The sequence below is a fragment of the Peromyscus californicus genome, unplaced genomic scaffold (assembly GCF_007827085.1).
Source record: "Peromyscus californicus insignis strain IS unplaced genomic scaffold, ASM782708v3 Scaffold_2__1_contigs__length_46816999, whole genome shotgun sequence".
Taxonomy (NCBI): domain Eukaryota; kingdom Metazoa; phylum Chordata; class Mammalia; order Rodentia; family Cricetidae; genus Peromyscus; species Peromyscus californicus.
The window spans coordinates 34,448,882-34,464,494 of record NW_026294540.1 but is presented as its reverse complement, the minus strand read 5'-3'; the positions used below and the strand labels follow the sequence as shown (position 1 = coordinate 34,464,494).

General features: G+C 55.3%; 2 protein-coding genes across 3 annotated transcripts in view; both read right to left on the bottom strand.

The window, feature by feature from the left end:
* The window catches only part of Adap1 (ArfGAP with dual PH domains 1), a 52,029-nt gene extending 46,169 nt beyond the window's left edge, over positions 1–5,860 (bottom strand). The window contains exon 1 of the mRNA XM_052754289.1: positions 5,727–5,860. Coding sequence (XP_052610249.1) covers positions 5,727–5,808 — 82 coding nt within the window. The 5' untranslated portion in view covers positions 5,809–5,860. The remainder of the gene's footprint in view (positions 1–5,726) is intronic.
* Positions 5,861–14,294: 8,434 nt separating this feature from the next.
* Positions 14,295–15,613, bottom strand: part of LOC128120375 (cytochrome c oxidase assembly protein COX19) — a 14,922-nt gene continuing 13,603 nt past the window's right edge. For both annotated transcript variants that reach the window (XM_052754286.1, XM_052754287.1), the window contains one exon: positions 14,295–15,613. This exon is cut by the window's right edge. The gene's annotated coding sequence lies outside the window, so the exon portion shown is untranslated.

Here is a 15,613-nt window from a genome sequence, read left to right as displayed (position 1 = left end):
TGAATGCAGAGTAGAACTCACAGCTAAATCCTAGCCTTCTTTTTATTTATCTGGAGACAGTCTCACTACGTTGTTTAGGTTGGCCGTGAACTTGTTCTGAAGCCTCGCTGCTTAGGATTGAATCTGTGATCCTCCTGTCTCAGCTTCTCAAGTATCTAGGATTATCGGCCTCTGGCACCAACTACAGACCACATATCAGGGACTGTAGGTCAGTTTGTGCCCTACCCACCTCTCTTGTAGGCTGTGCCCTCCCTGTGAGCATGACTTCCTGATCCCAAATTCAAGCCCCTGGGGTCCTCTGTAACCATGGCAATGCTTGAGCCAAGCACCTCCTGGGCGCACCTCAATTCTCCCTATAGGTGGGATGCTCCCAGATCCCTGAATCAGTGCTCAATGGGGGGTCCTTTCAAAGACCATCTTTAAGAGCCGAACATCATTGTGCAGACCTGTCACCCCAGTGCTCAGAAGACTAAAGCAGAATCATGTCACGCTCCAGGCCAGCCAGGGCTACATAGTGAGACCCTGTCTCCAAAACAACCAAAATAGGCCTGAGGCCATCGCTCAGTTGGTAGAGGGCTTCCCCACCATGCACAAGGCCCTAGGTTCTATCCCCAGCACTGCATAAAACAAGGATGGAGGGTGCATGCCTGCAATCCCAGCACTCGGGAGGGCGGTGGAGGCAGGAGGATGAGAAGTTCAAGGTCACTCTGAGCTACACAATGAGTTCCAAGCCAGCCTGAGCTACATGAGACTTTGTCTATAAATAAATAAATGCAAGGCTAGTGATATGGCTGAGAGGTAATGGCAACTTGATCTGAACTTGATCCCCACGACTCACATGGCAGAAAACAGAACCAACTCCTGCAAATTGTCCTCTGATCTCCACATGTGTGCTGTGACATGCAAACACACACACAAAAAATAAATAAGAGTAATAAAAAAAAAGTGTAATGCAGGTGGTCATTAAACCTAGACAAGCCGGGCGGTGGTGGCGCACGCCTTTAATCCCAGCACTCGGGAGGCAGAGGCAAGTGCATCTCTGTGAGTTCAAGGCCAGACTGGTCTACAGAGTGAGTTCAAGGACAGCTAGAGCTGATACACAGAGAAACCCTGTCTCGAAAAACCAAAACCAAAACAAAAGAAAAAACAAACAAAAAGATCAAAAAACAAAACAACAAAAACAAAAAACCCCCAGATGATCCTACATCTCTGCACTGCTATTCCAGAGCCTTCTATACACCCAGCTTGCCTTTTTCTTGTTCCTCTACCTCTCCAAACCAGATCAGGCCCCTCCACCAGCTAACGCAGTGGTGGTGTTCTCCCTAACTTCTTATGTTGGATAATATCAGGGTGTTGGCTCCCCCTACTCCCTGCCAACTATGTGGCAGTGACAGTCCACCACCAGTGAGCTCCCGCTGCCAACTCCACCCACAGCACCCTGTGCCCGCCTGCCTACCTCGGTCTCCCCACCCTGGGTACTGCACATGCGCACAGAGTCAGGGAGAAACTGATCACAGCCTCCATCGCAGAAAGCCTCGGCTCCCAGTCTCTATGAACAGCACACGCCTCCCACACGCACAGTCACACTTCTCACGCCTTCTAGCCATGCTGTACCAGGCCATCCTCTGCCACCCTCAGACAACCTTCCTGCCTGGTGCCCAGTAAGAGCTTAGAAAATGACCCTACATCTCAAGTTGTCAGTGGCCTAAGAGTCAGGGGCCTGGGTTTGAAAGGTGGTGTCATCCACATTGGAGATGCATGTGGGCCTGGTCACAGTGCCTGCATGCACGGTGAAGCCTGTATGCCTTGTGGCTGGCCTAGAAACCCAAGGAGTTCACTCTGGGTAATCCCAACCAACAGGCACAACTGGGTATACTTCAGAGATGGAGGGCAGAGGGACACTGCTTGGGAGGAGGGGAGGCTGGCCAGAGTTGGAACAGAGAGACAGGCCTCTAGTCCTCCATCCCAAGTGTGGACTGGTTCCCAGTACTGTCCCACAGTGGGCGGGCCTGACAAGCCCACACTGGGAGACATGGTTGGATAAGCACGATATGGATACCACAGTGTAGACTACTAGTCTGCTGTAAGAAAGATGATGTTCTGACACCTGCTCCAACACGGATGGACCTTGCGACCACACAACCAAGTGACTCAAACCAGACCCCAACCAGACAGATGGGGTGTGAGTCTGCTCAGAGAAGGGTCCTGACACATCAGAGTCCTTGAGAAATCAAGAAATGGTGGATCTCAGAAACAGGGAAGTGGACGGACAGTTAGTGTGTAATGGGTAAGAGAGCTTGTTTGGGAAGAGGAGAATGTCTCGATAGGGGATGGTGGTGATAGCTGCACAGAACCGTGAGTGTGCTTTATACACACACACATACACCAAGTAGGCCTGATAGCACATGCCTATAATCTCAGATACTTGGGAAAATGAGCCAGGATAATTGAAAATTCAAGGCAAGCAAATTTGTGGCCAGGCCAGGTAACTCTGTAAACTGTCTGAAAACAAAAAGTTTAAAGAAGGGGTTATGGGTGTAGTTTAGTGATCGGGCCCTGGCCAAGAGAGCCCCAGTAAGTGGCCAGGCTAGAGCACTTGCCTAGAATCCCCCAGTGAGGGGCTGGAGTGTGGCTCAGTGGTAGAGCACCTGCCTAGAATCCCCCAGTGAGGGGCTGGGGTGTGGCTCAGTGGTAGAGCACCTGCCTAGAATCCCCCAGTGAGGGGCTGGAGTGTGGCTCAGTGGTAGAGCACCTGCCTAGAATCCCCCAGTGAGGGGCTGGAGTGTGGCTCAGTGGTAGAGCATCTGCCTAGCATACCCAGGGCCCTGGGTTCCATCTGCAATACTACATGGGAAAAAAAAAAGAAAAAGAAAAGAAAAAACAAACCCTGCTGGGATACTACTCTAGACACAGCATGGTCTGCTAGACCCAGTTCTCAACCCTGGACAATCCCCGCATGCTGTGAAACACATACAGGGACCCTCTCCTAACCTGAGCCATATTCTGAAACCTTCTGTACTGGGGGCTGGACCAAACGCAGTTTCTGAATGCCCCCCAAAGCCTCCAAGTGTAACGAGGAGCCCATGCTCTGAGCCCACCCCTTGCTTCAGGACTGGCCCTAAGTCATTCTCACCTAGCCTGTGTCTGGGACCTCAAGAAGCTTGGCTCTGCAGCCGCAGGGACAGGGTCACAAGCAGCAGCTCCTGACCTACCCGGTCAGATGTAAGCACTTCCTTCCTCTCCCTCATCCCCCCAGAGTGGCAGCTCAGGGCTCCTGGGAGTCCAGGTTTGACCGTCATCAAAGCAAGAGTGAGTGGTTCTAAAACCTTCCGAGCCATCCAGTGGCCAGATGCTTGCAGAGAGAAGCTACCACCTTCATGGACGGCTCGCTCTCCCCCCCCCCCCCCCACAGCTCTTGACAGGACGGAGATGCCAATAGAGTCCTGCAGGAAAAAGGGCCATGCCCTGCCAACAGCCCCTGTAGCTGGGGTGAGGAAGTATCTGTGGTGGGTGGTGGATGGACCCCAGGTTCAAGATACAGACTGGAGTGAGGTTCAGCGGGTGTTGCCAAGTTCCTCAGTTCTCCACCTGTCTCCCTCCCAGACCTCCCACAGTCATGTGAGGACTGCTCAAGCCCCCCCCCAGATCCCCCAGGCCTGGTGGTTAGAGGTGACCTGGGCCTGCTATGATGTTCTGTTGTCCAGGGAAGATGTCATTACTCCTCAGGTTCCCTTGGTACCATGGGTGTGGTCAAGAAGAGCCATGAGCCAGTCCACATGACAACATGGAACACACATACCCCCACACACACACAACAAGGCCACCACAAGACAGGAGACTCCAGAACCCCAAAGCATCGAAGAACATAGGAAGACCAATCCCAACTCCCCACTGAGCATCAGAGGCCCGTGTGTGGGGGCATGCCATAGGGGTCATGGTGCAGGAATTGGCTGGGCCCAGGGTCTAGGTAAAGATGGGAGATTTGCACAGACCGTGTGGGCGGACCCCAGATTGGGCATCAAGAAACCCAGTCAGCCTTGTGGACACCTAAGACAGTTCAAGTTGTTGAGGCCTCGGTTTCCCTGGTTGTAAAATGGAAACAAGCCTCATACCTTGTCTGCCTCACAGGTAGAGGGGCTGGGGGAGAGCAAGCTGCTGTTATAGGCCAAGTCTTAAAATGGGTGGCTTGGCCTACAGCCAGCCAGAACTGTGCCCTTCGAGAGCAGCAGCTGCAGCAGTCTGGCCTGGGTCTAAAGGGATGCCAGGACACTGCCTAGGTGAATGGCGTAGGGTAGTTCTCACGAAGGGTTCGGGAAGCCCTTCTTCCCGCTGTCAGGCCAGAAGGTCTAAGAGTGTCCAGAAAGTAGCCGTGTGTTCTGAGAAGCTGCTCCTGGGCTAGGTAGCCAAAAACTATGGGGGCAGGCCAGCTCCCCTCTCCTGGGGTTCACCCCAGTCCAGACTGGAAGACAAGCAACCCATCAGCCTTCCTAACCAGGGACTCTAGCATAGCCAGCTTTCCTGAACAAGTTGAAAGACAGGCCTGAGAGAGGGAGGTGGGGAGGCTCCACCCCGAGCCGGGCCAGCTGGCAACGGTACCACATAACACCAGGGAGCCACCACCCCACTGCACCATCGGCAGGGCCCTGCAGAGCCTCAGGAGACCGGGAAAGGGCTACTTCATCTTGCCCAGCTTCCCGTTGAAGCCTGGTCCATGCCTTCTCTCAGGGACACCAGAGCCCCTGGGGTCGCAGGCACTACTACTGACTAGTACATTTTCAGGCTGGGGCTGGCACTCCTCAGCCCAGCGGCGGGGGCGGGGGTGGGGGAGTTGGGGAGGAGGTCCTATTTACAATCTGTGGACCTTTAGCCAGCGTGATGTCTCCTAGGATACCGGGTAGGTAGGTATGTTCTGAGAGACTCAGGCTAGGGTCCCCTATATCCCTGAAATGTCTTGCAGGTCTCTCCCCACCTGCATACTCAGAGAGGATGAGCCTGGGGATGCCAGCGCTAGGAGACTGCCCCCTAGTCAGAGAACTCAGCCCTTTCTTCCTAGCCAGTCCTGAGTCCCTGTGTTCTGGCAGATACAAGTCCCTCCAAACCAGGGCGACCAAGGGACAAAGTCTGGAAGATGCCAGGCAGATGTGTCTGCGGCTCCCACCCGTCGTCTCCCACTGTCCTGGTCCCAGAGAAGCTAGGTGTAGAAAGCCATGGGCACATGGCCAGCCTGTCCTCAGAAGGGCCACCCAAGGCTCGGCTTCCTCCCCCAGCTTTGAGCCGGTACAAGACGGTGGCCCCAGGAAGGGATGCCATGACGTCACCTCCAGGTAGCTGGGAACCAGGTGGACCCCACACTCCTCGGAAGACACCCTGGGTTCACTGGCCGCTTTCCCTGAAAGCCAGCCGCCCCCAATGATTTCCTCTTTTTTTTTTTTTTTTCCTGAGACGCCGAGGTTTCGCAAGGCTGGGGAGGGGAGGCGGCCGCGGGTGACAGCGTGACACGCAGCCCGGCGGGGGAGGGGAGGCGGCGGTACCGGTCGCGCGGAGCCCACGAGGTGCCCTCCGGATGCTGCGCCCCGCCACCGCCAGTCCCGGCCGCCGGCAGGTGCACCCGGGCCGCACCCCAACCCAGCCAGGACCCCAGCGTGTGGCTCGTCCCGGTCCCCCGCGCCCCCACGCAGTCCCGTCCACCCGGCCGCACCCCGCGCCTCCGCCCGTCCCGCACCTACCCGGGGCTCCGCAGTCAGCGCAGCGCGCGTTCCCCGGCCGCGTCAGCAGCTCCAGCAGCGCCCGGCGCCGCTCCCCGGCCATGGCTGCGCGGCCACCGCGCCGTCCCGAGCGCGCCCGCCCGACTAGGGCCCCGCGCCGCGCGCCCGCCGCCCGCCCTGCGCCATCGCCGCCGCTCAGCCCGCGCGCCGGCCCCGATCGTGTCTCCGCGCGGGGCCGCCCTGAGCGGAGCTGCGCGCGCGGGGACCGGGGCGCAACGCACGGCGCGCTCGGGACCGCACGGCCCGCGGGCGGCCCCCAGTGGCGCGGTCAGGGAGCGGCCTCTTCCGAGAGCCCGGCCTCACCCGGTCCACCTAGGGCGGGGTCCCGGGGACCCGGCCGAACGCCGCGGAAGAATGGACCACCCCACGCGCAAGCCGTGCCCGTCGGGTTGAAGCTGAGGACGTGGGTAGCTCAGGCCAGCCCTGCCTAGGAATGGCAAACTCCAGTGCTCAAAGGATTGGAGGGCTCCACCCTCACACGTGTCCAACCAAGTCCCATACCCTCATCCCCAAGAGATAGGACAGGAGCTGGCCACACCCCTCCGGATCTCCAGCAGACTCCCTTCCAGAGCTGTGTGTCTGCTTCTCAGCTGGCCCTAGCATTTCTTTTCAAATTCCATTTTCTCCCTCAATTATAAATGCAATAACAGTCGTTTAGAAGGCAGTTGCCACACCCAGCTCAAAAATGAAAGCCTTCCCCCTAAAGCCCCCTGAGAGTCTGAGGACCCCTCTGCACCTTCCAGCTGCCTTTGGACACCCCGCCCTCAGTCCCTAATCCTGTTGGCCTACCACAGCTGGGGTATTGGTTGCCCGAGTGTCCCCCACTGTGGTAGCCCACAAAAGCTTCCTAGTGAGATCTGAGCTTGCTTTATACAGCAGGGCTGCATTAGTGGATGGCTTGACCAGGTGCATAGTCACCAGGTGTCTGGGATGGTCTGCACTGGGCTGTGCTGGGGTGGGGGGTGGGAGGTCTTTGGCTCCACCCCTTGGCATTCCTTTAAAAGCCCTTTAGCAGTGACAGAAGGGGCTGGTGGGTTTGGATCCAGGCCCTTCCGAGCTATCCTGTGTTTCTAACTGTCTATATATTTCTATCTAAATCTCTTATCCCTCACTCCTCAAGAGTCCCCGAGGTAAATAAATGTGGGAGCTGGTCCCCCACAATCCACCCCCAAAAGGATCCTATGTTAAGGGCGCAGTCTCCAGGGTGGCGCTATAGCGTGGTTCTGGGGCCTTTAAGAGGTGAGGCCTAGCCGGGAGGTGGTCGTGCCTACCTTGGCCACAATCGAGGTCAGGTCTACAGCTCGAGTTCCAGGACAGCCAAGGCTATACAGAGAAACTTGGTCTAGAAAAACAAAATGAACAAACAAAAAGGGGTGAGGCCTACCAGGAGGAACTTAGGTCATTGGGACCCCAGCCTCTTTCTCTTGCTTCCCAGGCCCGCCACATGTTTCCGTCATAATGCACTACCACACATTGTCTTTCTGAGTGTCTGTCTGTCTGTCTGTCTAACTGGATGTCATGGACAGTCGCAGTGCTGACAGACCCCATCAGGCGGCCCTCTGCCGAGGCTGTGGCATCTGTCCCTCACGCCCTGGCTGCCACCCCATCACAGAACTTGCCTTGCGATCTGAGGACAGAACATGCAACCGGCCCCGGTGCACATTTCGGAGGTCATGAGGCTCTGTAGGCTCACTCGTTAACAGATCTAATGTCTTTCTCTTGCAGCTCACTGGAGCCTGGGTAGGGACAGGTGGCATGTCCACCTCTGGGCCTTCTGCCAGGTTCCAGACCTGGCTCACAGCGGGAGCTTGGAGAATGTGAACTACAAAGACAGACTGATGGGGGCTGGGGATGTGGCTCAGTGGGTAGAGAGCTTACCACCATGCTCGAAGCCCTGGATCCAGTCCCCAGCACCACAGAAACCAGGCGTGCTGATGGATGCCTCTGATCTCAGTGTGGGACCAGCAGTTCAGGGTCATCCTCTGCTACACATTGAGTTTGGGGCCAGCCTGGGCTAAGTGAGACCCAGTCCTAAAAAAATTAAAATAAATAAATAAATAAATGAAGACAAAAATAGACAGATGTTAACAGCTCTGCCCCAAGCCTTAGCGAAAACACCCAAACAGATGTGTTCTCATTCAGCTTTCACTGTTGTTTGTTTTTGAGAAAAAGATCTCTCTAGTAGTCCAATTGACCTCACACTCACAGCAATCCTCCTGCCACTGCCTCTTGAGGGCTCAAATAACAAGTGGGGGGGGCACTCTTAAGCCCTATGCTTTCTTATTCAATCCTCATTTTCTAGTCAGGGAAACCTAGGCACACAACAGCCCGTGTATTCACGACAGGCTTGGAATGAGGGTAACCCTAGGAAACAGAGGGACACAGACCCAACCCCCCTGAAGAGAATAAATTTGCCCTCTGGAGAGAGAAGCTGCAGCGAGGCTTCGGAAGCTACGCAGGCAGCCAGCAAGTGAGGTTCCACACCGCGCGAAGCACCCACTGCCTGGTGGCAGCCTTCTGGGTGTGGCCTGACCGTCACCATCTTGACACACAGAGAGCAGCTATGATAGCCTGCACCAGAATGACCAGCAGCACTCTGGTCTTTCCACGAGACTCTAGCCACTGCTTCCTCCTGCCCCAGCTGCACGGGGTCTTGGGGTGCCAGGCTGTATATGAGGTGGAAGGTTGACTTGGGATGGGGACTGTATCTATGCAGTTTTCTGAGAACTGTCTCCCATGCTGGGGTATGGAGGTTTTTGGTGAAGCAAATGCCTGTGAAGGGCCTGTTGTCTTATAAATGACCCTGATAAACACACTGGTTCACCATGCCATACTCAGGTAGACTTTTCTTTGGTCTATCTCAGCTCCCTCTACCCTCTGGGGCAGACATGCATGCATGCATGCATGTGTGTGCATGTGCGTGTGCGTGTGTGTGTGTGTGTGTGTGTGTGTGTGTGTGTGTCCCTGGGGAAAGTCATTCCATACCCATGGATTAAGGAGGCAAGAGAGAGGATAAGAGAATAAGGTTTATGGAGTGGACAGACTCTGGATATCAGCTGCTAGGCCGAGACCTTCATTGGCTTCTTGGACACAAGAAGGGTCAGAAGGGCACAGGCCTGCTGGAGAGCCTAGGGGACCCTCGCTAGCTGTGGTCAGCCAGGACAACAGAAGCAGCTCTCACAGAGAACCCTGAGGGAGCCAGGCTGACCTTGCTCCCTTGCTGGGGCCAGACCAAGGCCTGTCAAGGGCAGCAGGGCCCCAACCATCACCCCGAGGTCTCATGTTCACGCTGCCTGCCAGCAAAGGTGATTTGCTCTTCTGAGCTTTCTTCCGTTCTGCCTTTCCGGTGCCCAGCTCTTCTGTCTAGGCCTGCACTGGACTTCCCAGCCCCAATTCCCTAGCACTTCCCAGGCCTGAGGCCAGACATCTGCCTCTGTGGAACGAACATACAGCCACCCTGGGCAGGGAGTGCCTCAGACAGGGCTTGCCTCCTGCAGCACCCTGTGAGTACAGGAATTCACGCACAGTAGGTCTGCAAGCAGCTGCCCATCAGGAGCTCAGCAGCTGGGAGCTGAGCCCGGAGCCCTTGGAGAAGCTCAGAGTGGCTGTTCCAGCCCCATAGCTGCTCTCTGAACACCAGTGATAGGTGCATCCCTCCCCACCGGCCACCTGTGCCCTGCTGGAGAATATTACTTTAAGGTGTATTACTTTTGCTTATGTTGCATTTGTTTAACTTTGTGAAGCTGTGTTACTGTGCCTGTCTAAAACATCTGGTGGTCTAATGAAGAGCTGAGCGGCCAATAGTGAGGCAGGAGAGAGAAATAGGCAGGGCTGGCTGGCAGGCAGAGAATATATAGAAGGAGAAATCTGGGTAAGAGAGGATCTAGGAGCCAGAGAAGGAGGAGGACTCCAGGGGCCAGCCACCCAGCTACACAGCCAGCCATGGAGTAAGAGTAAGATTTACAGAAGTAAGAGAATGGGAAAAGCCCAGAGACAAAAAGTAGACGGGATAATTTAAGATAAGGAAAGCCGGCTAGAAACTAAGCCAAGCTAAGGCTGGGCATTCATAAGTAAGAATAAGCCTCCGTGTGTGATTTATTTGGGAGCTGGATGGTGCCCCCCCCAAAAGAGTAAAAACCAAACAATGGTGTCCTGAAACTCCAACTGCCTAGGAGATGCCCCCCCCCAGGTGTAAAGACTTGCACAAGGACCCAGGACTACATGCAGCCCGGCGTGCTGGTGGCTGTCCTTGCTCTGAGGAAAAGAGAGGCAAGCCCTGTGTCCTGTAGTTTCCTTTCTTACCACAAACGGACATTTTGCTGACAGGATTTCTGAGACCACAAAGCAAGAATTGATAGGGGTCACGAAGCATCGGGGGTGGTGGAATGCCTGGTTCCTATTTGATTGTGTGTGTGTGTGTGTGTGTGTGTGTGTGTGGTATATGCATGTCTGTACATGTGTGTGTCTGTACATGCGTGTGCACATATGTGGAGGCCAGAGGTTGATCTTGGGTGACTTCCTCTATTACTCTCCACCTTATTTGGGGGGACAGGGTCTCTCACGGAACCTGGAAATTACCAATTCAGCCAGGTTGGCTGGCCAGCAAGCTCTAGGGATCCTCCTACTTCTACCTCCCCAGTGTTGGGGTTATAGACACATGTTACTACCACCCAAATTTTGACATGAGTTTGGGGATCCATGCTCAGGTCTTCATGCAGGCACTTTACTGCAGCCATCTTCTCAGCTTGATTTAAAAAAAAAAAAGACTTTAAGCTGGGCCGTGGTGGCACACACCTTTAATGCCAGCACTCGGGAGGCAGAGGCAGGTGGATCTCTAGTTCAAGGCCAGCCTGGTCTACAGAGTGAGTTCCAGGACAGTCAGGGCTACACAGAGAAACTGCCTTAAGGAAAAAAAAGGGGGGAGGGGGGACATGTGGGCACAGATGTGGAAGACCACTGGGCAAAGATGGATAAAGATCAGGGAATGTGTCTGCCAACCAAGGATAGCCAGACTGCCAGCGGCACTGGAGGAAGGGCTGAAAAAGACTGCATGGACCGAACGGAACTGCCCTGATGGTTGCTTGGCTGTAGCCATGTAGCCTCCCAAACAGAGACTGGGCAGCCACCTTGACCTTGACGTTCTTGCCGTTTCTCAAAAAGCCAGCGACCCTAGTTATGTGGGGCAGGGGCAGTGGGCCTGTAGCTGCTGCCCTACGTGGCCTGTCCTCTTCCCTCTCCTCACCCTGTACTGAGTCACTTGCCTGGACCTTCTGGGACCTTCTGCCACAGGGATGGGCATCCCCGGGCCAAGAGAGAGGAAGGCAAAAGAGGCGGGGCCACCCTGGGGACGGGGCTATAGCCCAAGCCTGGCGATGCTCGCCCCTGGCCAGAGGAAACTGGTCAGCTTGGGAGTTTCACCCAGGTGCCTGTCAGCTTGATCGGCCTTGCCCTGTCCCAGGACCCGTCCTCTGCCTCTGCTTTTCCCTTCTCTCTTTCCAGATCTGTAGGATCATAGACACGCCTATTCACTCCAGATGGGTGCCTGCGGAGGGCCCAGCCTCTGCTGGAGACCTAATTGTGATACCTCCGTCCTCCAGGGGGCAGCATGCAACATGCTAGCCAAGGGGCTGGAACCGCACCCTGAGTCCAGGGCCTGTGGGGGACCCCCAGAGCCCAAAGCTACAGGGTCCTGGGGGAGGGGTGCTGAATGGGTCTTACTGTCCAATGCCGGGGTCCTGTGTGCCTGGGAACAGGACCCCACCCCCAGCACACCCCTGCTTCCCTCAAGGGTGGCCTTGCCAGGGCACAGCCATCATGACAAATAGGATCTGATATATTCTTTTAAAAAATCTTTTTTAGTTAGTATACAGAGTGATGGGTTTCTTTTGTTTTAAAACTTGGTCTCATGTAGCCCAGGTTGGCCTAAAATGCATTTGGCTTTGTTTGTTTGTTTTGAGACACGGTCTCCTCTGTCTCAGACAGGCCTTTAATTCTCTGGGTACCCAAGGGTGACCTTTAACTCCTGCCTTTCCTGCCTCCCCCTCTGCAGTGCTGGGGTTACAGGTGCGTGCCACCACACCTGGTTTATGTGACAGTGGGGATTGTACCCAGGACTTCATGCAAGCTAAGTCAGCCCCAGACCAGCTGAGCTACAGCCCAGCCCCAATGGCTTTGGGATTCCCATACATGCCTAACCTTGTACTTCTCATATTCACCCATCAGCTTCTTTGCGCCCCACCCCCACCCCTCTCCTGGAGAACCAATTTATTTATTTAATAATTTATTTATTTTTATTTTATGTGCATTGGTGTTTTGCCTGCATGTGTGTCTGTCTGAGGGTCCCCTGGAACTGGAGTTACAGAGAGTTGTGAGCTGCCGTGTGGGTGCTGGGAATTGAACCCGGGTCCTCTGGAAGAGCAGTCAGTGCTCTTAACCGCTGAGCCATCTCTCCAGCCCCGAGAACCAATTTATTTTAATGTATCTGCCCCAACCCATGCAGAGTGTGTGTGGGGAACCAGCGGATTTCCCAGGTGACCTTCACCGCGGTTTCTCAGGTGGGTCGGAGCCTGAGGGCTCTTCCGAGATCTCGCTGTGTGCTCTCAGAAAGAAGCTGGGACTGGGGCGAGGGAAGCAGGGTGGGGCGTCCACTCTCGCTCCTGGCAGGCACCTCCCCCACAGGGTCAAGTGCAGGGGATGAAGGGTACAAGGCTGGGATGTGGGAGCGAGGGCTACTCGGGGCTTCCAGGGCAGCCCCTGTTTGAAGCCCTGGCTCCCCGAAGCAGCTCCGGCGGCCACTGCCACATCAGCCAGCGCAGCCCCGCCCCACCCCCACAGACGCATTCTGTTGTTCTCACAACGGAAACAGAAAAATCAAATGGAAAGATGATCCGCAGCAAGGAGTGTTTCCAAGGAGTCCTGCTCAGGGGAGCCTTAAAGGAGACAGCGAACGCGTTCCTGAGAACCAGGCACAGGCTGCCAGGGCATGATTCCCCCGCATCCCAGGGGCCAGGCCCGAGGACCTCTGATGCCAGACAGGAGTGGGAAGCACCCCCGCCTGGGATCAAGCTGGCTTGGGCACCATGTCCAGGAGAGGGAAGCCCTTTGGAGTCTCTGGGAGGATAACAGAAGGAACCTGGGGGTGGGGATAGGGGGCATGAATGCTAGGGTTCACTTAGTGCACAGGAGAGAATTTTAGAATTATTCTTTCAGGTTTAGAATGCAGCCTAGTTCAGAAGAGCGCTTGCTTAGCATGCAGGAAGCTCAAGACATCGCCCCAGCACTGCATAAACCCGGCATGGGGGGGTGGGATGGGGGAAGATCCTTGTAATTCCAGTACTGGAGAGATAGGAGGATCAGGAGTTCAAGGTCATCCTCAGATACATAGCAAGTTTGACCAGTCTGGGCTACATGAGACCCTGTCTCAAAAATCAACAATAAAAAGTATTCTTGCTTAGATGCCAGATGAGACATGTGGAGAGGATGCCTCATAGGGAGCAGCCACACGATTGACAGGTAGACAAAGGCAATGAGGGCTGAGTATGTACCCCTAAAATGTCCTTCCCGCCCCAGTCCAGTAGTGGGAGGGGACCTCTTGTAGCCCTCAGAGAAACAAGAAATGAAGGGTCTCAGGGGCTTGGGTACACCCCTGTCTGGGACAGGCTCCTGACAAGATGCCAGGCGATCCTTTCCTCCTCCTGGACCCGGCAGTAACTGCCTCTGAGCAGCAGGTTTTAAGGTCTCTTGCAAACTGGCTCAGCCTCAAGGAAAAGTTGAAGAACCAAAGGCGTTGTCCTCCAGGTGACCCTCTCAAGTGTGGCAATGCCACCATTGGCCAGCAGGGGGAGACAAAACACAGCGTTTCCTTTCTCCAGGTGCCCCCACCGCAGGAGGAGAGGACAGTTTTCCAAATGTGGCTTCTTCTGTGCCTGATATATATATTTTGGTGGTGGGGGGGGGGGGGGGCGGAAGGGGTTGGAGAGAGTTGAGACAGTCTCTCTCTCTCTCTCTCTCTCTCTCTCTCTCTCTCTCTCTCTCTCTCTCTCTCTCTCTCTCTAGCCCTAGCCTGCCACTGTATCCCAGGTTTCCTGTGCCTCCCACAGCCTCAGCTTCAGCCCTACAGCTGCCCAGGGTGGGGCATGAGGTTTCTCTTCCCACACTAGTCCTGGCCTCCAGGGGGTGATCGTGTGCCTGGCTGTTCCCCCTCCACTCTTATCTCTGCTGCTTGCTCCACACTGCCCTCCTGGCTAGACTGGGCCCCTGCTCCTTTGTCCTTTGGACTGGGGTGGGGACAGGCTTCTCTCTCTGGTACAAAAGAGGGTGGTATAGGGCCCAGGGAGGGAGAGGTAGGGTAAACCCAACCTGGCCAGGTCACCAGCCAGAGGCCTGGTGAGGGAAGCATGTTCTAAAAGGGTCCAGTGAAAGCTGGAGGCTGCTTCAGTGCAAACGCTTAGGCCTGGTTCCTCAGACCCAGACGGTAGAGGGAACTTCAGCGAGACGTTCCACCCAGAAAGGGCACAGTTGGGCCTCAGGCATGGGCAAGAGTCTTCTTTTACTCCTCAGTCTGCACAGGGACATTGCCATTTGGCTAGAAAATTACACATCCCAGCTCAACAGTGGCCTTGAGATACCTATGAGCAGAGACACACCACGGTGGCCAGAGGCCTGCAGCTCCATGGAACAGCAGGGGGTGCATCATGTCCTCATAGCTGTACCCCCATCTCTTTCTCTGGCTAGGTTCACAGGTTTGCATGTGGTGACTGTGGTTTTGTGTGGCCAAGTTCTGTGATGGCTGTTGGCATGCTGGATTTGCTGCTGTGTGCCAGTCCTGGGTTCCGCTGAAGATATAGGACTCACCCATGGCAGGCAAGGTGATGCTTGCCCTCATGGTGTTATTTGCTGCTGTAGACTCCATGGGCCACTGGCTGAGTCATCAGAGGACACCAGGGAGGCTGATGGGAGGCTAACAAGCCGGGGTGGGGGTGGGGGGGCAGATCATCTGTGGCTGCCTGCCCCATGGTGGCTGGCTCTGGGTATGTGGGCCAGTCGAGGATGGTGGGAAGCAGGATCAGACCAGATTAGATTCTGGATCCCTGGAGCACATGCTACCCACAACTCCCCTCAGCCCTTCTGCAAAAACGGTGGCCACCGTGGGTTCCTAGTATCTCAGCCATCTCTCAGGGCTCTCCGGGTACAATTTCATGATGTTTGATGTTCGTCTTCCCTGAAGAAATTAAGCTGAGGGTGACATTTGCCCAGGCTACCAGCAGGAGGAGGGGCTTGGCGGAGGTTTCTGCCCCAGGCACTCCACTTTATAACGCTGGGCGAGCACAGAGCTGTGAAGTTTGATTTCACTCCTCTAGAACAGAACAGAGGTGTGCGATTTCGTTCCCGGGATTACGACAAAGCCGCTTGTTCGGTGGCTTAATAGAAACTTCTTTAACGTTTCTGGCAATAATAAAATCCCGAGTTCTCACTGGTGCCAGCATTCACCTCACTAAGAGACTGCACTGGAGCACAAGGCCGGTAGGTTCACACCTAACCATAGATGGGGGCTTGTCTTCCAGAGCCGAAGGGAAGCCAGAGAGGACAAAGAGCAAGCCTTGTGGGCTGCTCCAGCCCTGGTCTTTGACCCCAGAAGAAGGCCATACACATTTCCCCAAGATGCCTCTTCAAATCCAAGGCCACTTCTGTGGGAGCCCACAAAGGTTTCCTTGTGAGACCAAAGCTTGCTTTACACAGCAGGGCTGCATTAGGGAATGGCTTGACCATGTGCATGGTCACCAGGTGTCTGGGATGGTCTGCACTGGGCTATGCTGGGGGAGGTCTTTTGCTCCACCCCTTGGCATTCC